Genomic DNA, 23,554 nt, shown 5'->3' with positions numbered 1-23,554 from the left:
TATTATTTTTATACAGAAAATTTAGCTTTAGTTAGCATTTTTATTTTATTTTGTTCACGAAAATATTTTTTCAATTTTAGCTTTACATATTTTTTAGTTAGTTATTTGTTGTAAAAGCACTCCTTTTTTATTTTATTTTTGTATTTTTTTATTTTATTTATTTTATTTATTTTATTTATTTTATTTATTTTATTTATTTTATTTTATTTTATATTATTTTATTTCATTAGCGAAAACTTTTTTTTCAGTTTTACTTTGAGTTATCTATAATAACCTTGACTCATTAAAATGGTTCAATTAAATTCTTTTAACGCAATTGCAATTCTTTTACTGCAATCTTTTAACCCCTTTTAAGGCTAAAACTGTCACCATGACAACATAGCCGCTTCACATTAATACCAAAGCCATAGCGATAATTAGCTAAGTAGGCTAACGTGCAACGTCGTGCCCAGGTTAATTGGCGATGGCTCTTTCCAGACAAACATCGGCAGCATCCTGGCTGCTGTCAACCCTTACAAGCAGATCCCAGGTCTGTACGACCCGGAGCGGGTGGACCTGTACTCCAAGCACCAGCTGGGTGAACTGCCGCCACACATCTTTGCCGTGGCCAACGAATGCTACCGCTGCATCTGGAAGAGACACGACAGCCAGTGTGTGCTCATCAGGTCGGCTCCCATGACAAAGACATTGTTGGCATTGTTTTTATGGTAGTCTTGTTTTAACTGGTGCTTCTTTTAGGGGATTTACAGTAGTATTGGTTTGAGGGACTAGTGCAACGTCTTGGGGATTTACAATGGTTTCATTTTAACCTGTGGAACTATTGGGGGATTTATGGCGGTCATGTTTTCACTTGTGCAACTTTTGGGGGCTTTATGGTAATCTGCTTTTATCCTGCACAACTTTTGGGGGCGTTATGGTAGTCTTATTTTAATTGGTTCAATTTTGGGGCTGTTAACATAATGTTATCTTATTTTAACTTGCCAATTTTTAGAAGGCTTCCATTAGATTGAGTCTTATTTTAGCTTGCACAACATGGGGGGCTTGACAGTAGTCTTGTTTTAACTTGCGCTTTTTGGGGGAGATTTAAGGTCTTATTTTAACCTATATAACTGTTAAAAGAGATTTACAGTACATTAGTCTTATTTAATTTGCACAATTTTGCCAAGTTTTATGGCAATAAATCTTATTATAAACTGTGTGATTTTTGGTCAGAAGTATATTCATCTGATTTTAAGTTGGGTAACATTTGGGGTATTTAATGGTGGTCTTATTTTTAGGCTGTGGTACTCGTATTTTTAACCAAGGGGACTTTGGTGGGGGTGGGGGTGCAGTTATGCTTGTCTTAGTTTTTAACCTGAGCAAGTTTTGACATATTTACATTAGTCTTATTTTAATTAGGGCAAGTTTTGGTTTTCTACAGTAATCTGATTTTAACCATCTTATATGTTTGGGAATTTATTTCATCGGTAGTTTTATTTCAACATTTACAACTCTTGGCAGGTTTTACGGTGGTCTCATTTCAAATAGTGCAATTTTGGTGGGATTTACTGTCATCTTATCTTAATCCTGTGCAACTTTTGGTGGTGGTAACTCTCAATCAAAGCTTCATAGCAATTTGTGTGCGTGTCAGCGGTGAGTCGGGGGCAGGCAAGACGGAAAGCACCAAGCTGTTGCTGCAGTTCCTGTCAGTGATGAGCCAGAACTCAGCTGGTACGCCGCCGTCGGAGAGAAGCACACGCGTGGAGCAGGCCATTGTACAGAGCAGGTATGTTTAAAGCACGCAATACTGTGGAGCGATCACATGGCAGAGATGACTGGAAAGATTGTTCGAGACAACAAAAATGCTTTGGTAGTTGCTGCTGTTTTGCTTAGCAAAGACATTCCAAGGGTTAAAATGACGTCTCCACGTGACGTACGATTGTCTTCGATACAGTGTAGGTTGTGCTGCTGTTTTGGTTAGCAACAAGGTTGAAGTTACTATTATTGACGATGAAGACATTTTGGCACAACCACATCAGAGTCTGCTGGAAAAGCTAATCATCGTTGAAGACTCCATCTACACATATGATAAGGTTATCTTTAATCCTGATGAACTTTGGTAGGTGCTGCTGTTTTGGTTAGCAGTATCATTCAAATTACTATTCTGGCCAATGCATTGTGGAGCATTTACGTCATAATCTGCTAGAACACAAATCATCTTTAAAGAAATAGTCTCCTCAGAAATTAAGATCATTGTCAATACTGTGGTATGTGTTTTTTTGGTGCTGCTGTCTTGGTAAGCAACATAGTTTACAAATTACTGATAAGGACAACACACTCAACATTGTGGAGTCTACCAAAATACTAGGTGGCCTTAAAGAGGTTGTCTCCACATGACATTAGACCGGATACAATTTGGATGATATACTACTTGGTGCTGCTGTTTTTGTTAGCAACCACATTCATAAGTGAATATTAGTTGACAATGCACAGAACATTGTGGCACAACCACGTAAGTCTACTTGGACACTAATGGTGTCTCCACGTAAGATTATCTTACTATGAAGGGAATTCCTTTTAGGTAAATTTAGGTACTGCTGTTTTGTTTAGCAGCAGAGTTCAAACGGACACTGCAGTTACTTCTTTAATTATAGACTGACAAATTTGATTTACTGTCGATTGGAAAAGGACGGTATCTATTTGAGGGAGGCATTTAATTGACAAATCAAACACTTGATTTGAATTACAGTGTCTGTAAAGATTTGCCCAGAGAGCTTTGAGTAGCCTTCTTCTCTTCACAGTCCCATCATGGAAGCGTTCGGGAACGCCAAGACCGTTTACAACAACAACTCCAGCCGCTTCGGGAAGTTCATCCATCTTCACTTCTCAGAGAGCGGCAACATCCAGGGAGGCTGCGTCATCGATTGTATCCTTTCCTGCCTAAAAAATCTACCTCATATCTCACACATGCAACAACAAATGATTTAATATTACTATAATGTGCTAATTAAATGCTAACATTATCCTAAAATGTCCACCCTGCCAGCAAGCTCACATATTTTGCTGTTGACTGTCCTTGACTCGCATTCTGTCAGATTTACTGGAAAAGGTAACCTACCTTTGAATAATTTGTGACAGGTTTGTTATGGTGATAGGAATGATAATGATTGGGTTGATTGGTTGCAGAATCGAGTGGTGCGACAAAATCCCGGAGAACGCAACTACCACATCTTCTACGCGCTGCTAGCGGGAGCCAACAAAGAGCACAAAAGTAAGTATGAGTACCAAATTTAAATTAAATGATTTCCCCTCCATGCCTTTTTTTTTATTGATTTTATTTTATTTATGTGATCAGGTCTATACTTCTTGGAGGATCCAGCGGAATCGTTCCACTATCTCAGCCAGTCAGGTTGCCTGAAGGACAAGAGCCTGAATGACAAAGAGCTGTTTAACAGTGTTATGGTGAGTTCACAATATATTATCACTGCTTATTGATCAAATTGTATCACTATTGACAGGCGTATATTCTTTATCCTCTGCAAAAGAATGTTGACTAATACAGCAGCTTACTGAAATTTATTTTCTTAAGATGTGTAATAACTACTATACTAATTGAAACGGTAATGTTAAAGTTATTAGGTAAAATGTTTTTTACTGTATAATGATATATTGACATAATATTATTTCTTGATTTTCAAATGTTAACATTATAATGCATTTGTTTATTTTGTCATTTGTAATACAAAATAAACATGTACATTTCTGTCAGTTTTTATTTGTTTAATTTGCATTTTTATGTTAGATGTTATTTTATTCTCGTTTTATTTGTATGTATATGCAAAATATTAATTAATTATCATTACCCTTCTTTGCTGATTAGCATGGAGAAACTTATTTTTAAGTAATTTCTCAAAAAATATATTTCACATTTTTCATTGTTTAATTTGTACATTTGTAAATGATAAACTTGTTGATTTAATTGTCAAATTTCCAAATTATTATTTTTTTACTTAATATTTTTGCATTTATTTAGTAAGTGTAGAATAAGTATAATGTAATTTTTCCCAACATTGCCAATTGGCATGGAGAATTGTTTACATTTCTGAATATGTTTTAGTTGTTTTTATTTTTGTAAGTAATGTTATTTAGTTGTTATTTTTATATTGTTTACTTAGTTTGGATTATTTATTTTCAATAAGTATAATGTAAATCATTTTCCATTATATTTAGTGAAACAAGTATTCATTATTATCACCTTTCTTTGCTGATTGATAGGAAGAAATGTTTGAAAAGTTATTTTTAAAATCTTCCTTTTGAAATAATAATAATTATTATTATTATTATTTTAATAGAAGTACAATATGATTTCATTTTTATTAGAATGAGTTACAATGGTCCATTAGACCTCTTTGCCGATTGGCTGGGAGAAATCATACGGTTCCATAAATTTGTTTATATAGCTGAATCAATTTTGACGTCTCAACACTGGTTGCTTTCAGGAGGCGCTGAAGGTGCTGGAGTTCTCCGAGGAGGAGATCCGGGACATGTTCAAGCTCCTCTCGGGTGTCCTGCAGCTGGGCAATGTGGAGTTCATGACGGCGGGAGGGGCTCAGATCACCACCAAGCAAGGTCGGTGGCAAGCTGAGGAAAAAAAACAAAACAAAAAAACAACATTTAACACATTAAGGGTCTGTGTGCGTTCTGTGGACACTGCAGCATCATACTCCACATTCTCCACTTTGCTGCTGCAGACTGTTTTTGTCTGCTCCCAGTCTCTTCTTGCTGCTACTGATTTTTTTTAAAAAATGCACGTTAGCTGACACATTTACTGCAGTATTTAACGGTCTCCACTAGGGGTGTTAAAAAAAATCGATTCGGCGATATATCGCGATACTACATCGCGCGATTCTCAAATCGATTCAATAATTGGCAGAATCGATTTTTATTTTTTATTTTTTATTTTTTATTTTTATTTATTTTTTATTTTTTATTTTTTTTTTTAGGATTCACACCTTGAGCATGGAAGAATGTTATATGAACGGAACATTAAGCCTTAATATTTTATTTTAATGCTGTTCAAACATGAAACAGATTACAACCTCTATAAGACTGAAATTTCAGATAATTAAATAATACATTTTCATATAAATCTTACACTCTACAAGCTTACTGATTAGTATTTTCTAAATTTGAATGAAAAAAATCGCAACAATCGACTTATAAATTCGTATCGGGATGAATCGGTATCGAATCGAATCGTGACCTGTGAATCGTGATACGAATCGAATCGTCAGGTACTAGGCAATTCACACCCCTAGTCTCCACTGTGCTGCAGTGCTTCGTTATCTTGCTGCCCACAATCTCATCTTGGATAACGTGTGTTTGTTTTCCAGTGGTGACCAATGCCAGTGAGCTTCTTGGCCTCGACGGCTTCCAGCTGTCCGAAGTGCTGACTCAGCGCTCCATCATCCTGCGAGGCGAAGAGATATGCTCGCCACTCACCATCGAGCAGGTTGTTAAACGCTCGCCGATTGATTTTCACCGGGATTTATTTCCTCACAATGCTAAGCGGCCTCCCATGGCGTTGTCACAGGCCGTGGATTCCCGGGACTCCGTTGCCATGGCGCTGTATTCCCAATGTTTCTCTTGGATCATCCTAAAGATCAATCAGAAGATAAAAGGGAAGGAAAATTTTAAGTCCATCGGGATCTTGGACATTTTCGGATTTGAGAACTTTGAGGTTTGTTTGAGCACAGCACACGTAACAAAGAAAGCATGCAAGCGCACACATTCAGTATGAGTCCGTTTGTGTCTGTCTTCAGGTGAATCGCTTTGAGCAGTTCAACATCAACTATGCCAACGAGAAGCTGCAGGAGTACTTCAACAAGCACATCTTTTCCCTGGAGCAGCTTGAGTACAACAGGTGCACGTTGACTCAAATCAAGTCTTTTTTTAGTTTTTAATTTATTGTTTCAACATTGTTTATTTTTAAAGTTTTTTTAAATTTGCAATTTAGTAATTTCACAGTTTAAAATTTTGAATTTTTGTTGAATTATTAATGTTTTGATTTGTTATTTTCTTTTTTAATTTTTAATGGCTGAATTATTTACATATTTCATATTAAATATGTATTTTCTTGTTTTTATTTTCATTTCAATAATTTCCAGCAAGTGTTTTTCTTGAATTTTGTTGTATTTTTCATTTCTTAATTAAGTAATACTGTAAAAAAAAAAAAAAGTGAATTTTTTCATATACTGTACCAATGTTTAAACATGTTTTTTTTTCTTTTTTTCTTTTTTTGGTTTACATTATTTTATTTTTATAATTTTGTTGTTTTCATTCAATCATATTTTTTATTTATTGTTTATTTATTATTTTTTTTTTCAATTTGTAATACTTAAAACAAAATTAACTTAACATTGTTATGATTTAATTATTTTAATTCTTGCATTTTTAAGTCAGCATTTTTGCATGCTGTTTGTAATGTACAACATATAAAGCTACCACAGCAGTATTAGGTAAGTCTTTTAAAAAAAAGTTGAATGTTTTTTTTTTTTTGTTACCTTAGTGCCCCAAAAAGAATTATTTGTTGTTTGAGGGCATGGCAATCTAATGTCCTGTTGTTTATGTTGTGTTTTTGGCAGGGAAGGTGTCCAGTGGGACGCCATCGACTGGATGGACAATGCCGAGTGTCTTGACCTCATAGAGAAGGTATCACACGATGAATTTAAATTAAATGTAGAGCAAGGCCTCAAGTTCAAAATTGGTTGTTGCACTAGTTTGTCATTCAAACTATCTAACGGACCGACGACTGTTCTTGGCCCTTCAGAAATTGGGCTTGTTGGCTCTGGTGAACGAAGAGAGTCGCTTCCCCAAAGGCACAGATTTCACTCTTCTGGAGAAGCTGCACAGCAGACACTCTGTGAGTTATTGTCCAATTTTTTTTGGGTGGGGGAAGATGGCATACAATGCAGACAATATTGATGTTGACATTTTGTGGCAGACCAACCCTTACTACGTGAAGCCCAGACTGGCCGATCATCAATTCGGTATCAAACATTACGCCGGGGAGGTGTGTAGAGTTAGTGTTTTGTTTGTTTGTTTGTTTGTTTGTTTGTTTGTTTGTTTCTTTACTCCATGCAGCCGACTTGATGTATTTTGCGTTTGTGCGGCTTCAGGTCCTATATGACGTCAAAGGCGTCCTAGAAAAGAACAGAGACACGTTCAGAGATGACATTCTCAACATGCTCAAAGACAGCAGGTATGTAGGGTTGTGTGTGACAATCACAGTCAGGATCATGGAAAAAAAATCTTACTGCATTCATTCAACCTTTGATTACCCTTAATTATTTGTTATTCACATTAAAAATACTAGTACAGTGGATCTCAATGCAATATAATCCCTAAAATGTAAGCTATTTTTATTGAAAAAGAAAAAAGTAATTTGGTTTATAATTAGTTTTATTTGAATGATAATAAAAAATACACAAACATTACATAATTTTTTTAAATGCACAAATATTATGACAATATTTGAAAATAATACAAAATGTTTTTGTTTTTTTTAGATAATACGTTTTAAAAATTGATTATATTTTCAGGGACATGCTTTTAAAAACAAAAAAAAATCTAAATGTATTCATGACAAAATATATTATTTATACATCTTTTTGAAGTGCACTTTGATGTCCTTAAATAATGGTTATGCCTGCATTTATGCATCCACAAACACAATTTTGCACAATGTCTTTAGATTGGACTTCATCTACGACCTTTTTGAAAAGGTGGGCAGCAGGAACAACGAGGAGAAGATGGGAACGGCCAGACGCAAGCCCACCGTCAGCTCACAATTCAGGGTGCGCATTCCGACATCATCAAAATGAAAATAAACAAATACTATAAAGTAGTGACTTTTCGAGATCTTGGACAATTTTTTGCTTTGAAGCTTCCACTTATGTAATGCTACTGCCAATTGAAGTTTAATTTCAAAGTAAACATAAAATAAAGAGAATTACATGTTATATATTTAAAACAGCCAAACAACTATGCCATTGATATGCTAATGATTAGTATCAGTATCATCAGTTGATTTTGCTACTGTCTCTGGTGGCCAAGGCAGGCACACGAGCATGCCGTACACTAAGGCAGTAGCAAAATTAATTGAAGCATTAAATCATAATTCATAAACCTTTTAATTCTTCTAAATTGTGTTCAATTATGTTTTTGCTTTATTTTTTTTATAAAGTAGAATATTATTGAGTACGAGTTTCCTTGTTAGAAAACATGATTTATTTATTTTTATTTTTTTATTTTTTGTGGTGGGGTGGGGTGGAGGCTGGTATGTATTAATAACATAACATTTCCATGTAATTCAATGGGGAAAGATGATTAGTACGATATTGTGTTTTGATTTACGAGTGTGTACACGGAACAAATTCAACTTTCTATCCTGCAGGACTCCCTTCATGCTCTCATGGCCACTCTGAGTGCATCCAATCCTTTCTTCATCCGCTGCATTAAGCCCAACATGGAAAAGGTTTGTCTGCTTCTACCTCATGTCCATGAGATGAATTTGTATTTTTAACTCTTGAAATTAATTCAACATTCATTTTGTTATGCTGACAGAATCCCAACGTGTTTGACCCGGAAGTGGTCCTCAACCAGCTGAGGTACTCGGGGATGCTAGAGACCGTCAAGATCCGTCGTGCCGGTTTCCCCGTCCGAAGAACTTTCAAAGACTTCTTCTTGCGGTGAGTCATTCTAAATTCGACAACGTAGCCCCACCCACAAACAGCATTAAATTGGCACCGTAATGCCCATGTCAGACTACGCGATTTTTTTGTCTTACACGACAGTTGCGCTGTCACATTACACGACAAACTCGTGGACGGGGCGTGTAGTCACACTACACGTCTGAACACGACAAGACACCAGCCGATCATCGCGTGTTGTCTTGACAAGAGAGACGCGTCGGCCACTGTTTGTCGGGGAGGTGGGACAAAAAAAAAAAAAAGAAGCATGGACAGGAAGTGTTTGCGTGAATGGAGCATGCATGGAACAAATGTGATGTGAGAGCATTGCTTGCGCTCCCTGCTCCTCAATAGTGTTTAAAATATAATTTAGTAGCCAACACTGTATTTTAATTTATTTAGGCCTATATGCGCCGGGGTAATATAGCTGATTTTGTTAATTAATTTGCGGGATGACATTATTATTTTATCAAACACTGAAATATTATATTGTTTGAGTATTTTTTACTGCTTCATTTATTCATATTTGACTTGTTTTAGTACGGTGCATTGGATTGTAGGCCACTCACTCCGAGGGGGGAAACTTTCAAGTGAGAGCGGGTGACAGTTAAGGCGGCGAGGCCTGGCCCGACTATATGAAAATGTGATCGATCCTCACTAAATATGTGCCCATCTCATATGCCCACATTTCTGAAATTATTAGAACAACAGTCACAATATATTTTGGTCCTCTATTCACGTCGCCGTTGCCTGACGGGTTGCACGGATGCGTGCGCGCTCCATGCAGCCGCAGCGCTGCAGCGGGGCGCTTTTTTTTTTTTTTCACCCTCGAGATGCACCTGTCTGGCCCCATCCCATGAACTATCCAGGGAATAAATAAATAAATACATAAACGAATAAATAAACAAATGTATACATAAATAAAAAGAGCTATAAAGTGCTGTTCAGTGTGTGATTGACGTTTCGCTCCCTCTCGCTATTGGTCAATGCTGTGGAACCAAACGGACGACGACGTAGGTATGTCACATTATGCGTCAAGACGAGCAAAAATTCTACTTTCGTCGTGATGGTCGTGAACCGTCCTGGACAACAGGCGACCAGTCGTTGAATATGTCACGCTACAAGGGCGAGGCTACGTCAAGACAACCCAAAATCGTTTACGACATGCCCCGTTTGTCCGCGACACGTCGGTCGGGCTAAAATCGGGCTGTTTTCGTGTAGTCTGACATCGGCATAAGTCAAAGTACCACTTTATATGACTTACCTTGTTGACAAAACTGTGCCTCTGGATTTTTGTTGAAGGATTTAAATGAGTAAGTAGATGGCCGCATAGCCGGAAGACACATTAGTCGCGTAACAAACATTTTGTTTAACAATATAACAATCCTATTACAGATAGCACAAATATATTCCTTATCATGGAACAGACAAAAAAATGGCTTATTGGCTTTTGGGGGATTCTAATAACTATGTGGACGGGCGCATAGCCATTATACCCGATAGTAGAGTAGCATTAGCAGTTTGGCTAACAATAGTATAGCTTTATTTGACAGATAACGCTTGTAGTACATTTCTAACATTTGTGCAGACAAATATTCACATGTTGATTTTTGACAGATTCAAATTACTATGTGGATGGGTGCATAGCTTCATCCTGCATTCATTCTTCCTAACAGATATAAGATCATTTACAAGGAGAAAGTGGCTACAGCAGGAGATGACAAGAAGAGGACAACGGATCTTCTGACTAAATACGACAAGACCAAGAAGGAGTGGCAGCTGGGGAAGACCAAAGTAAGATTTCTTTCCGGTTAGAACAGAGGTGGGCAAAGTACTGCCCGGGGGCCAAAAAATAAATAAATACATACATATGTATATGTATATATATATATATATATATATATATATATATATATATATATATATATATATATATATATATGTTTTGATTAATTTAAATAAATGTTTTTATTTCTTAAAAAAATATTTAGAATATATGTTTCATTTTGAACCATTATTTTAATTAAAAAAAATAGTTTATTTTAATTTTATTTTTTTAAACAAACATTATCAATAAATTAATCTGTATGCCTGTTGCTATTTCCTCACCAGGTGTTTATGAAAGAGTGTCTGGAGCAACGCTTGGAGAAAGACCGTGATGAAGTTCGACGCCAAGCTGCCATGATCATAAGAGCTCACCTTCTCACTTTTTCGGCCAAGTATGACCCCCGTTTCGCTAACTTTTAATCGTGTTTTTTCCGACTGTAATAAAAAGTTGTGGCATCTAGAAAACACTTCAAACGAGTGCGCGCCAGCACCGTCACGCTGCAGAAGCACGTGCGCAGGCACATCCAGCGAGGTCGCTTTGTCCGCCAACGCAAAGCGGCGCTGGTGCTCCAGAGGCACCGACGAGGCCAGGTGGCCCGAGCCCGTGTCCGCAAACTCAGAGAGGAGAGGAGGAAGAAGGAGGAGGAAGAGAAGAAACAAGAAAAGGAGGCTGAGGAGGTGGACAAGGAGGAGACAGAAGGCGACGTGGGGCAGGAGGGAGCCACTGAGGGGACCGATAAATCCTCTGAGGCAAGTTGTGCATTTTTAGAGTTTTTCAGGAACACTTAGGACCGCCCCCTCATTTCAATAACATTTCATGACGCGTTTCATGCTGACAGCATCTGTAGCATGAAATAAATAAATATGAGAGCAGAGCGTTTTGATTCATTGATTTTTATTTAAATCCATTATATATTTATATATTATATTTATTTTTGTTAGTCAATTTATTATTTTTTAAATGTATTTTTATTTATATTTATATGTTTTTATTTCCATTAATATTTATATATTTGTATTTATTTGTTCACTTCTATTTTTTATATCCATTTTTATTTATTTATTTATTTATTTATTTATTTATTTATGCCATTTTTGGTCCTCCATAAGCACTATGTGCCAACTTTTGAGAGCTGTCAGTGATGTAGATGTAAAAGAGCATGGGCATGAGTATGACCCCTGTGGCACTCCATTTTTTAGGGGGCAGTGTCGGCTGGCTACACTGTCCGTCGCTGGTCTCCAGCACAAATGTTCTTTCTGCCAAAATGTTGGTGAGGGAATGTAGTGTACCTTGTACTTTGTTGGAGATCTTCTTATGAAAATTCCAGAATCTTGTATTGGAATCATGCGACCAAAATAGGGCGGTATGGTGGAGGAAGCGCTTACTGCCAAAATGGCTTTAAAATCAAAATATTTGAGAACGTGGAGACTCAAACTGAGTTTGGCCAAGAGCATCATCACACTATCCCACTTGAACATCAAGAAATCTATAGCCAATCTCCTCCCCACCTCTCCAGGATGAGGTGCGTCAGATGGAGGAGATCCTCCAGCTGGAACGCGAGATTGAGCGTCTGCAGAAGAAGCGCGAGGACGAGGTGTCGCAGCTGTGCGAGTCGTCCAAGCAGGAGCTGCAGCTGCGCCGCGACGCCGAGCTCAAGCGCATGAAGAAGGAGGCCTCGCGCAAGGCCACGGGCCTCATCGACTTGCTCAACTTCAGCGGCGTTGATCCCGCTCTGGGCGAGGCGGCGCAGGCTGAGGTCGAAGGCGAGGCCCAACCTCCCAAGGCCGCTCGGGTGAGACTGCAGGCTAATTATTCAAATGATTATTTATAAAAATTCTTCTTCTTCTTTGAAAACCTTTTACAAATTATTTTGGCTTAGGCTGCCACCGCCACGCAGCCCAGCGTGTCCAAGGATGAGGAGGTGGACGAGGGTTTCCACGCCGAGGAGGAGTACATCCCACTTCCTGACTTCCCCCCTCCAGTTGAGACGGACGCCCCCATGGATCAGGCCATATTCGCCCACCTCCCTCCACCGCCGCCGGCATTCGCCGAGGGGATGGTGCCTCCTCCCCCGCTCACGCCAGAGGGCCAGAAGGCCGAGCCGGAGAGGAAGGTGAGCATGGCGGACAGCCTGGTGGATGGCGAGGAGCCCATCTACAGCATGCCCGCCGACACCGAGTCCGACTACGACCAGGAGGAGGAGGAGGGCTCGGTGACGGCCGGCGACGACAGCTCTGTGTCGGGCAGCAACCGGGGTAGCGCCGCCGTCGCCGACGAAGAACACCCGCGCAAGTCCACCTGCACCAGCGTCAGCGCCGAGTCCTACCGGGGCAGCTCCGACTCTGTGAGGACACACACTACACATGTGCACGCAGAAACGATAGAAAGAATTATACAGAGAGAGAAAAAAATGAAGAAGAAAATGACTTGAAAAATATAATTTTTTAAATTATATTTTTATAGATATTTATATTTTTTATAATGGCGGAAATCTACCAGAGAAAATAATTGACAAAATATATTATCTTCAACCAGATAAAATGGTAATGAAGAATCAGATTTTTTATTTTTATTTTTTTAAAGAAAAAAAAACAGAAAAAGTACAAAAATAAAAATTCCAACCAGTAAAATGGCAAAAATTGGAAAAAGAAAAAGATAAGTAAAAAATTTTGTTCCATACCATTTGTACCCTAAGGACACACATTTGCCCATTTATTTATTTTATTCATTTAGCCTTAATTTTTTTACAGCTTAAACAAAATTCAACTAACGTTATTTAAAGCAGGGGTCTCCAAGTTCGGTCGTCGAGAGCCCCTATCCAGCCTGTTTTCCATGTTTCCCCACTAACACACCTGATTCATGATCGGGATCATTATCAGGCTTCTGCAAAGCTTGCTGATTAGCTGATCATTAGATTCAGCTATGCTGAAGGACGGAGACTCTAAAAATGTGTAAAAATATACACACAAACATCTAATAATGGAAAACTCTGGCCAGATAAAATAAGGGAAAAATAAATGAAGAAAGACTGAAAATGGCAGAAATTTTATAAAATTAAATTAAAAAAAAAGAATGATAGCAATTACAACATATGGGGAGAAACTATTAATTCGAGTTAGATAAACTGCAAAAAAAAATGTGCAAGAAATTTTTAAAATGAATTGAATATGAAAAAAATATCTAATTATATAAATAAGTCTGACCAGAAAAAAATAATCAAAGTAGAAAAACAAGAAAAATGAAAGCCAAATAATGTAGAAAAAAAAGAAATACAGAAAATCTGAAAATGTCAAAATTTCAAAAATTGTTCCAGTTAGAAATAAAGATTTGTCTCCACCTGAAAAAAGAAAAAAAAAATCTTATACCTGACCAGAAAAAGTAAATAATTTGAAACACTCACAGGCATGTGCACAGTCACATGCTTGTGTGTATGCACACAGGTAAAAATAATAGGGGAAAAGAATAATCCCAGCCAGATTAAATGTATTTTTCTCAATGGAAGAACAACCCAAAATGAATGGAAAAGAGTTTGAACAATTGCTCAGTATAATAATGGACTGTCTTGATTTAGACCAGTATTCTTAAAGTCCTCTCTATTAATTTGTGCACTTAACTTGAAAATGACAAAAATTGAGTTAGCCCACTCTAGTTCTCAGCAACTCATACTCACATAGATAGTTCGCCTTCGTTCAATCACGTGACTATTATGGCTCCAGTATGCAGGCAGCGACGACGAACACGACGGCATGATGGACACCGACGAGGAAGCCACGAACGGACGAGTGACCTTGTTCAACGGCAACGGGCCACCATATTTCCACGGTTACCTCTACATGAAAGGTGGGATTTCATCTCGTCTCGCCTTACATCATCATGCTTTTCTGATTCCGTCTCCTCTGCGCTGCAGCCGGCCTGATGATCCCCTGGCGGAGGCGATGGTGCGTGCTAAAGGACGAGACCTTCATGTGGTTCCGCTCCAAGCAGGAGTCCCTCAAGTCGGGCTGGCTCTACAAGAAAGGAGGAGGCCTGTCCACCCTCTCACGCAGGTTGTTGTAATTGTTACCATGCCCGCTAGATGCACGCATACGTGTTTGCATTTTGGGAGTTTGTAATGTGTACTATATTGTAGGGGTCACCAATGAAGGGGAAGTGACATTGATTTTGACAAATTTGTCTTATTTGATGTAGTGTGATTACCAACTTCCAACACTACCAACCCAAAAAATATTTTTCTTTAATTGAAATAGGGGAGAGAAAAAAAAAAAAAAATATATATATATATATATATATATATATATATATATATATATATATATATATATATATATATATATATATATATATATATATATATATATATATATATTACAGTAGTTCCTATAAGAAATAGAGTTTATGAAAGTGTAATTGCCTTCCCCAAGTTTGGACATGTAAAAATGGTTTTAAAAGTGGCTGCTAATTGATTGAAATAAACACACAAAAAAGGAAAAATATTACCAGAAAAAAGTAAGCAAAATGAACAAAGACATTTATTGAAGGGTTTATGAAAGTTTAACTTTTGACTTGCAAGTAGAAAGTAAATGATTATTAAAAAGTATCTTCTGACCAAAAGGAAGTGAAAAAAATGTCATGTATTATTTCTAATATATAATATGATCATATAATTAATTTATGGTTTCAAAAACTAAATAAACAAAATGGAAAAAAAATACTGTACTGTTTTGAAGTGTAGTTTTTTTTTTCATATCCTTGACCACATTCTTTTAAATTAAATTATACATAAAAATGGGAGGAAACAGAAAAAGTAAAGCAAACTGTAAAGTAAATAAATAAATAAATACATACATAAATACATTTGAAAAAAAAACTAAACAAATTTGAAAAGACAAAAATAAATTCTAAATGATCAAATCTAATCTAAATACTACCTACAACCAACAAAAAATAAATATAATAAGTACATTGTTTTGTGGTTTGTTTTTTATTCTTAAAATAAATATTAGTAGTACCCAAGTCTTTTTCTTAGTTTGTCACATTGCTGCTTAACTTTACTAAATAGGGTTCAGATGAAAAGAAAATACATTCATAACATCATCTACAAATCAAACTATTCAATCTGTTTGCTGTAGAGTATATTTATGAATGGTACTTGAATACAATAAAGCCAAAATTGATGAAATTGTACTTAATCAGTATTTTTCCTGTGGGCTATGGAAAAGCTGTCTTGTTCATGGACATGAAATCTAACTATTTGTCTCTGATCAGAAACTGGAAGATGCGCTGGTTTGTGCTGAGGGACAGCAAGCTGATGTACTACGACAACGACAGCGAGGAGAAGCTGAAGGGAACCATCGACATTCGGGCTGCAAAGTAAGACAAAAATGAACCAACCAACAAACATCCCGGTAGGGGGAAAAGAGGTCCAAAATTTGTGTTCATCATAGGAGGTTGTTGAGCTGTTGAGTTGAGGGGTAAAAAAGCCCCAGGCACGAGCTCCAATAATTTGGACACACAAACACCTCCGCCATGAAAAGATGACAGCTCAGGGAGGAGTAGGAAGTGCAAACGTGAATTTCCCCTTTTTTTAACATGTTGCGTTTGTGTGCTCAGAGAAATCGTCGACAACCACGAGAAGGAGAACGCTCTGAACATTGTGACGGATGAGAGGACCTACCAAGTTTTTGCCGAGTCACCAGAGGACGCCAGGTGGGTTGGTGCTTGCAAGTTTTGTCAACTTCAACAGTATTTTTTTCCCATTTGTCTTAACTAAAGTTGGTAAACGCTTGTTTGCAAGATATTTATATGCTAATTATCTATACTTTTCTCTGTTCATGTGTAGCGGATGGTTTAATGTGCTCAGTAAGGTGCGAGTTTGCACGCCGGAGCAACTTTTGGAGATGTCCCATGAGCAGGCCAACCCCAAGAATGCTGTGGTCAGTCCCTCAACATGTCATTTCTTTCTTTGATTACAATTCCTTCAATGCTATGAGAAAACAGTTGAGACTAACTGGCATCATAGGACTCTATTAATTTGTGTTATTAATGTTTTGACCTCAGGGCACGCTTGACGTGGGCCTGATTGACTCCGTCTGTGCATCAGACAATCCTGATCGGTGAGTTGAGTTGCATTTATGCTATATATAATACAATTTTTCTTTTCATTTCTTTTTGTTTCAATTTATTTTGGAAGTTATTTATTTGTTATTCATAATTATGACATTAAAATGCTTGTATTTCTATCAATTGTTATTTTAAAAATAATTTGTTTCATTTTTATTGTTATTATTTTTTTAATTAAGAATTTTATTGTTGAATGGTTTAACAAAACAAAAAAAAACAAAGTATAATAAATGATATATTTCTAAATGTTTTAAAAATATTTTATTTTTTAAACATTTTTGAAACAGGATTTATGGTTGCATGTTTTGCATTTTTTAAATTTACAATTAAAAAATCTTGAAAGAGTATTTAGTATTACTTTCTTTTCACTGCATAATGTTTAACTTTCTTATTTGTAATTAGTTTTATTTTATGTATTATTATTATTCATAAACTTGGGTGAAAGTTAAGGATCTCCAGAGTAAGATTTTTTTTTCTTAATCTTCTTTTACAACGACAATAATGCTGCTAAATTAAATTGCTCTTTGAAAGCTAAATGTCATTAGAATGCAAAGGTAAACCTAATATTGTGGCAAGTGAGTGTAAAAAACAAAACAAAACAAATAACAAAAGACCATGCAGAATATCTCTTTTTGTCCACTTATTTCTTGGCTGAAAAGCAAAGGTGGCCATTCAGACAATATTAAGTTGGATTTTTGCACTTTGGTGCTTTTTTCCAGGCCCAACTCCTTTGTGATCATCACAGCCAACCGTGTGATCCACTGCAATAGCGACACGCCGGAGGAGATGCATCACTGGATCAGTCTGCTGCAGAAGCCCAAAGGCGACGCCAGGATTGAAGAGTTCCTCGTTCGAGGTGCCACGGCCATTGAGTCACTTTTTTTCATTACTTTTGTGTAAATATAATACTGTATTGAAGTAGATTAAGAAAGTTCGTAGTGGGGGTTGTTGGACTCATGCTCAATTCTAATATGTCACTGGGCATACTGGGTTTTAGCCTCACTTAAGAAAGTCTGCATAACTGAAATTGTGAAAAATAGCTCAATTCAGTACTACAGAGTTCTTACTCTTCACATTTTCAGCACTTATCTTCAAACATGCATTTGAAACAAACCTCAGAATTTCCTTTAAGCACCGACGACATTTGTCACCTCTGCTTCTTGTCTGTTCACCTTTCAAGGATGGCTCCAGAAGGAAGTGAAGACCAACGCCAAGAGCGCCTCGCTGAAGCTGAAAAAGCGCTGGTTCGTCCTCACGCACAACTCGCTGGACTACTACAAGAGCTCTGAGCGCAACTCTTCCAAAATGGGCACACTGGTGCTTAATTCCCTCTGCTCCGTCATCCAGCCCGACGACCGAGTGCACAGGGAGACAGGTGAGAAAACTAAATGCCTCCTTCGAATAAATGCTTTTAAATCCACAAAATAGAAACACACCCTAGGCATGTTTTTAGAACCTTTATGTTAATTAAAATGATTATTAATTGTGGCCATATTTGTTGTAGGATACTGGAACATCATCGTCTATGGTAGGAAACATTCCTATCGCCTCTACACTAAAATGCTGAATGAGGCCATGAGATGGACAGCAGCCATACAAGGAGTCATCGACAGCAAGACCCCCATTGAGACCCCGACACTGCAGCTCATCAGAGACATCAAGGTAAAACCGTGCTTGACACTGTTAGATAAGTAATAATTGAACAATGGGCTAACGCCGAGGGCTGTTTCTAACCTGTTGTGATGTTAACAGGAGAACAGCGTGAATCCCGAAATAGTGGAGCAGATGTACAGGAGGAACCCAATCCTCAGATACACGCAGCATCCTCTCCACTCACCGCTGCTGCCGTTACCGTACGGCGAGGTCACCAGCTGTAAGTTTTGTTACACACTTCCTTTGAAAACAACTTCATGGTCTAACCAGTTCTGGCAATTCCTCTATCTTTGTGTAGTGCAAAGGCAGCAGGGCTATGCTAGCCTGCAGGACGAGGCAGTGCGGGTCTTCAACTCGCTGCAGGAGATGGAGACGCTGGCAGACACGGTCCCCATCATCCAGGGCATCCTACAGACCTGCCAGGACCTCCGTCCTCTCAGGGATGAGGTTGGTACTTTGGGTCATGACTCAGTAATCCAGATCAACCCAAATGACTGATGTACCCAAACAACCAACCAACCTGCCTGAGAGATTAACTAATAACTAACCTGGACACAAACTATCCACAGGCCAATCCAAACAACCAACCAACCAACCAAAAAAAAAAAAAAACTAAGAACAACAAACCAAATCCAGTCCAACTCAGACATGCACCCCCTCATCGACCAACCAAACCAACTAGCCAACCAAACAACCAACACAACCCATGCCAACCCATACCAACTCAAATGACTGACTGAGCAAATTAGCCAATCAACATACTAACCAACCAACCAATACGACCCAAGCAAACCAAACCAACCAGCTGACTGATGTACTCAATCAACCAACCTACCTGAAAGACTGACTGACACAACCAACACGGATAAGGCAGACACAAACCCATCCACAGACCAAGCCAACCAACCATACAAACAAACAAACAAACAAGCAAGCAAACAAACAAACAACTACGGTAAATCCAGTCCAACTGAGACATGCACCCACTCACCAACCAACCAACTAGCCAATCAACCAACCACACAACCAACCAAGACCAACCCAAATGACTGACTGAACAAATTAGCCAATCAATCAACCAATACAACCAAACCAAGCAAACCAGCCCAGCTGGCTGACCAAGTTAATCCAGTCCAACCCAGACGTGCACCAACCCAGCTAACCAACCTGCCAACCAACTAGCCAATTAACCAAAAAACCAACATGATCCAAGCCAACACAGCCAACACAACCAACCCAATCAATCAATCAATCAATCAACCAACCCAATCAACCAACCACCGCAGTCCAACCTAGACATGCACCCCACCCACTGATCTAATCAACCAACCAAACGAACCCAAGCAACCTAGACCAACCTGACTGACGGAACTACCAAATCAACCAACTGAAAAATCCAACAAATTAAAAAACAAACAAATGCACAGCTAACATGATCCAAGCTATCCCAGACAACACGATTGAGTGACTGACCCAGTCAAACAAATAAACCCAATTACGTTGAACCTAGACATGAACCCACCCTCTAATAAAACCAACCAACCAAGTAAAAAGCAAACAAACCCAACCTAACAGTAAATCACTCTGTTGTGTTTTTCAGGTTTATTGTCAGGTGATCAAGCAGACCAATCATGTGCCTCAGCCCAATAGCCCCGCCAATCGGGCGCACTGGCACCTCCTCACCTGCATGAGCTGCACCTTCCTCCCCAGTCGCGTTATCCTCCGATATCTCCGCTTCCACCTGAAGAGGTGTGTTGTTTGACAACCCCCCACCAACTTTACTTCCTGTAAACTGTATATCTAACCTGCCAGTGTGCATCTGCATCAGGGTTCGCGAACGTTACCCCAGCACAGAGATTGAGCGATACGCCACTTTCATCGGAGAATCCCTGAAGAAAACCAAAACTCGTGAGTTTGTGCCCTCTCAGGAGGAAATTGCCGCCTTGCTGGTACGGCAGGAGATGAGCACCACCGTCTACTGCCACGGGGGAGGGTCCTGCAAGATCTCCATCAACTCGCACACCACGGCTGGAGAGGTGTGCATACACTTAACACGCAAAATCCAACATACAGTTTAGGAATCTGCGGAGAATACTAATCCACTAAAATGTTTCTGCTCAAGGTTGTAGAGAAGTTGATCCGAGGCTTGGCTATGGAGGACAGCAAGAACCTTTTCTCTCTTTTTGAGCACAATTCTGTGACGGATCGAGCCTTAGAGAGTAGAGTCATTGTGGCGGATGTTCTTGCCAAATTTGAAAGGTACTGTATGATGTAGACTATTTGGATGTATCATTAATATCTAAACACAGTTAATGAAAATGAATTCAAGAGCTGTATACAGTAAAAATGATTGACCAACCGACTTAAGTTACCAAACCAACCATAACATGACACTACCAACCCATCCAATTCTACTCACTGACCACCTGACTGACCAAGTTACCTACCTACCAACTTGGCCAGCATAACCCATTTCCAACCTGGACCAAGCCAATTCAATAACCAACCCAACAGGCTGTCCAACGCAACCTCCCAAACTGACCGACTGACTGACCGATCGAACCATTTTAACTAATCAACACAACCAAACAACTCAACCAACCCATATGATTGATTCTCAACTCAACTCAACTTTATTTATAAAGCACTTTAATTTACCATTCTAAGTAAATCAGTAAGACTGACCGACAGACTCAACAAACCAACTCAACACAACTGACTTATTCCAATCAACTTCCCTAAGTGACTAATCAAAACAACAAATTTCACTGGCAAACGCAACCAACCTGACCAGTTGACCAGCCAAACAACTGAACCCAGACAAATATCTTAACTGACAGATGATAAACTCAACCAACCAGACTGACTGACCGACTTGCAATAAATCTACAACTCAACTCGCTGATACAACCAAATAACCAACTCAACTCAACTCAACTCAACTCAACTCAACTCAACCAACCAACCAACTCAAAGCAAACCAGCTGACTGAATCTGATTTGGTGTTTTATTTCCAGGCTTGCTGGCAGTGAGGAAGAGGAGGAAGAAGGAGAATGGAAGCTGTACTTCAAGCTCTACTGCTTCTTGGATGTGGAGAGCATGCACAAAGAAGGAGTGGAATTTGCCTTCATGTTTGAGCAGGTGAGCTTCTCAACTACCTACCTACTTACTGACCAGTAGTCCTACCTACCTAACTGTTCTCCAATTAAGAAAACTTTTGTCCAAGTAGTGTATCTTCCATCAGATTTTGTAGTCTGTGTTTGTCACCTCACTCATCCTCTCTTTGCACCCCAGGCCCACGAGTCTCTCATCAGTGGACACTTCCCGGCCTCCGAGGAGACTTTGCAGCACCTGGCCTCCTTACGTCTGCAGTATCTCCATGGTGATGGAGCGGGCCGGGCCGGATGGAGCCTGGGGACTGTCTATCCCATTGGACGTCTCCGCAGCCGTATCATACACTCCACCAGCACCACTGTGGGAGGAGGGACGGCTGATGGTAAAGCAGCAGCGGGAGGTCCAGGCGGTGTTGGGGGTGCAGTTGAGAAACGCAAAACGCCGAGCTTCCTGGACGGCACGCTGAGGAGGAGCTTCAAGACAGGCTCGCTGAAGAAGCAGAAGGTTAGCGAGGAACAGAAACTAGAGCGTTCAGACCTTGAATGTCTGCAATTTGACCAGTCAGTTGGACACGGCTAAAGTACACTCGAAAAATAGCTGGTCAAATTGGGTCAAGAATGGACCACGAAACCCGAAAATTGGGTTGTGTAGATTATTCATTTGACCCAACTTTCTGAGATATTTAGCCCATAAATTTGAATTGGGGCAAAAATGAACCGACCCCACTTGGGTATTTAACTCATAACTCATTCACTGCTAGCCCAGTTAAAATGAATCTTTGACGTCTATAGCTGCCAATGGCACTGAATGTAATTTGTGTTTTCAGGTGGAAGAGGAACAAATGCTGGAGATGTGGGTGAAGGAGGAGACATCGGCCACACGCACCAGCGTGCTGGAGAAGTGGACGCGGCTGCAAGGCATGGCGCAGCACCAGGCTATGCTGAAATACATGAGCATCATCAAGGAGTGGCCCGGATATGGATCTACTCTCTTTGACGTGGAGGTAATGATGACAACTATCAAATATCTTTTGGCAATCGATTTATGTGACCTCCTATTCTTTAGTGTAAGGAAGGCGGTTTCCCCCATGACCTGTGGCTGGGCGTGAGCGCAGACAATGTGTCCGTGTACAAGCGAGGTGAACCCAAACCTCTGGAGACGTTCCAGTACGAGCACATAACGTTTTTTGGTGCCTCGCAGCTCTGCACCTACAAGATCATTGTGGATGAGAGGGAGATGTTCTTTGAGACGCCACTGGTAAATTGAATTCATTTTCACTTCATCCTTTTAGCGGTCAGTCCTCTAAAACTGAAATGTGTCCTTAGGTTGGCGAGATCACCAAGATCATGAGGGCTTACATTAACATGATGGTGAAAAAACGCTGCAGCATCATGTCCGTCACCAGCGTTGCCAGTTCGTGGGTGAGGTGATTTCCGTTGGCCCAGTCAGAGCCATCGGGTTTCACCACCGGCTAACGATGCGCCTCCTGGAGAGAGGAAGTCGCATCAGTCCCTGCCTGGCATGGAAAGTAGGCACTGAAGCCACAGGGATCAGTCAGACTGGATTGGATACTTTTTGGGATTTTTTTTTTCATTCAAGCATGACACATGGACCTGGATTTTAGAGGACAGTCCTTTCACATTCAGTACATTATCCCATTTGTAGTCCTTGCATGTAGATGTTCAAGCAAAGTCCAAATGCTCTGACTTTCTTCCTTGTGGGCCTCAAGCACAAAGCACCCATCAGCTGTCCTGTCTTACTTTGACCCAGAACTCACGGAGCCTCTCTCCTAGAACTCGGGGTGAGGGGGAGGGCGTGATACAATAAAACATTTGAAGACGGTCTTTCGCACATGACCTAGGAGGTCTGCCACCTAGGACCCAGGAGGAGGGCTCACATCTGGGAGCCCCACCCCCCAGAACCCAGGGGTCCAACCTCATAGGACCTAGTGGTGGGTGTCCCTTCTTGAATCCAATCCTAAAACCTGTGGACTGGAAACTACAACCTGTACCTGGGTTCTACATTATAGATCCCCCAAAGATATGTGGATATAGGGACGGTCTTTCTCAAGAAAACCTCTGCAGGACCATGTTCGGGCTACCTCCTCGGA

At 39.4% G+C, this 23,554-nt stretch overlaps 2 protein-coding genes across 2 annotated transcripts in view; both read left to right on the top strand.

Moving 5' to 3' along the window:
* Positions 1-3,038, top strand: part of LOC144032036 (unconventional myosin-X-like) — a 17,956-nt gene extending 14,918 nt beyond the window's left edge. The window contains exons 4-6 of the mRNA XM_077539679.1: positions 478-665; positions 1,631-1,765; positions 2,781-3,038. Coding sequence (XP_077395805.1) covers positions 478-665; positions 1,631-1,765; positions 2,781-2,967 — 510 coding nt within the window. The 3' untranslated portion in view covers positions 2,968-3,038. The remainder of the gene's footprint in view (positions 1-477; positions 666-1,630; positions 1,766-2,780) is intronic.
* myo10l1 (myosin X, like 1) lies at positions 3,010-23,554 on the top strand. Its single transcript, XM_077539227.1, has 39 exons — positions 3,010-3,028; positions 3,075-3,088; positions 3,166-3,250; positions 3,335-3,441; positions 4,479-4,608; positions 5,373-5,491; positions 5,573-5,719; positions 5,802-5,902; positions 6,624-6,690; positions 6,809-6,901; positions 6,983-7,051; positions 7,158-7,240; positions 7,733-7,835; positions 8,435-8,515; positions 8,605-8,729; positions 10,406-10,523; positions 10,842-10,948; positions 11,018-11,306; positions 12,074-12,349; positions 12,437-12,901; positions 14,274-14,397; positions 14,465-14,606; positions 15,823-15,927; positions 16,168-16,263; positions 16,397-16,490; positions 16,615-16,670; positions 17,397-17,533; positions 17,858-18,052; positions 18,182-18,339; positions 18,430-18,550; positions 18,629-18,777; positions 19,931-20,079; positions 20,159-20,366; positions 20,453-20,589; positions 21,348-21,471; positions 21,625-21,948; positions 22,271-22,447; positions 22,510-22,701; positions 22,770-23,554. The coding sequence occupies exons 1-39, from the start codon at positions 3,010-3,012 to the stop codon at positions 22,872-22,874; spliced, it is 5,391 nt and encodes a 1,796-aa protein (XP_077395353.1). The 3' UTR covers positions 22,875-23,554.

Source organism: Festucalex cinctus, chromosome 12 (assembly GCF_051991245.1).
Source record: "Festucalex cinctus isolate MCC-2025b chromosome 12, RoL_Fcin_1.0, whole genome shotgun sequence".
In the NCBI taxonomy this organism is placed as follows: Eukaryota; Metazoa; Chordata; class Actinopteri; order Syngnathiformes; family Syngnathidae; genus Festucalex; species Festucalex cinctus.
This window is presented reverse-complemented; position numbering and strand designations above follow the sequence as displayed.

Excerpts from the sequence above, each read along its gene's own strand:
- myo10l1 (XM_077539227.1), top strand. Across the intron at positions 6,902-6,982 it reads AGCTGCACAGCAGACACTCT|ACCAACCCTTACTACGTGAA; the intron begins GTGAGTTATTGT and ends ATTTTGTGGCAG. Across the intron at positions 7,052-7,157 it reads TCAAACATTACGCCGGGGAG|GTCCTATATGACGTCAAAGG; the intron begins GTGTGTAGAGTT and ends GTGCGGCTTCAG.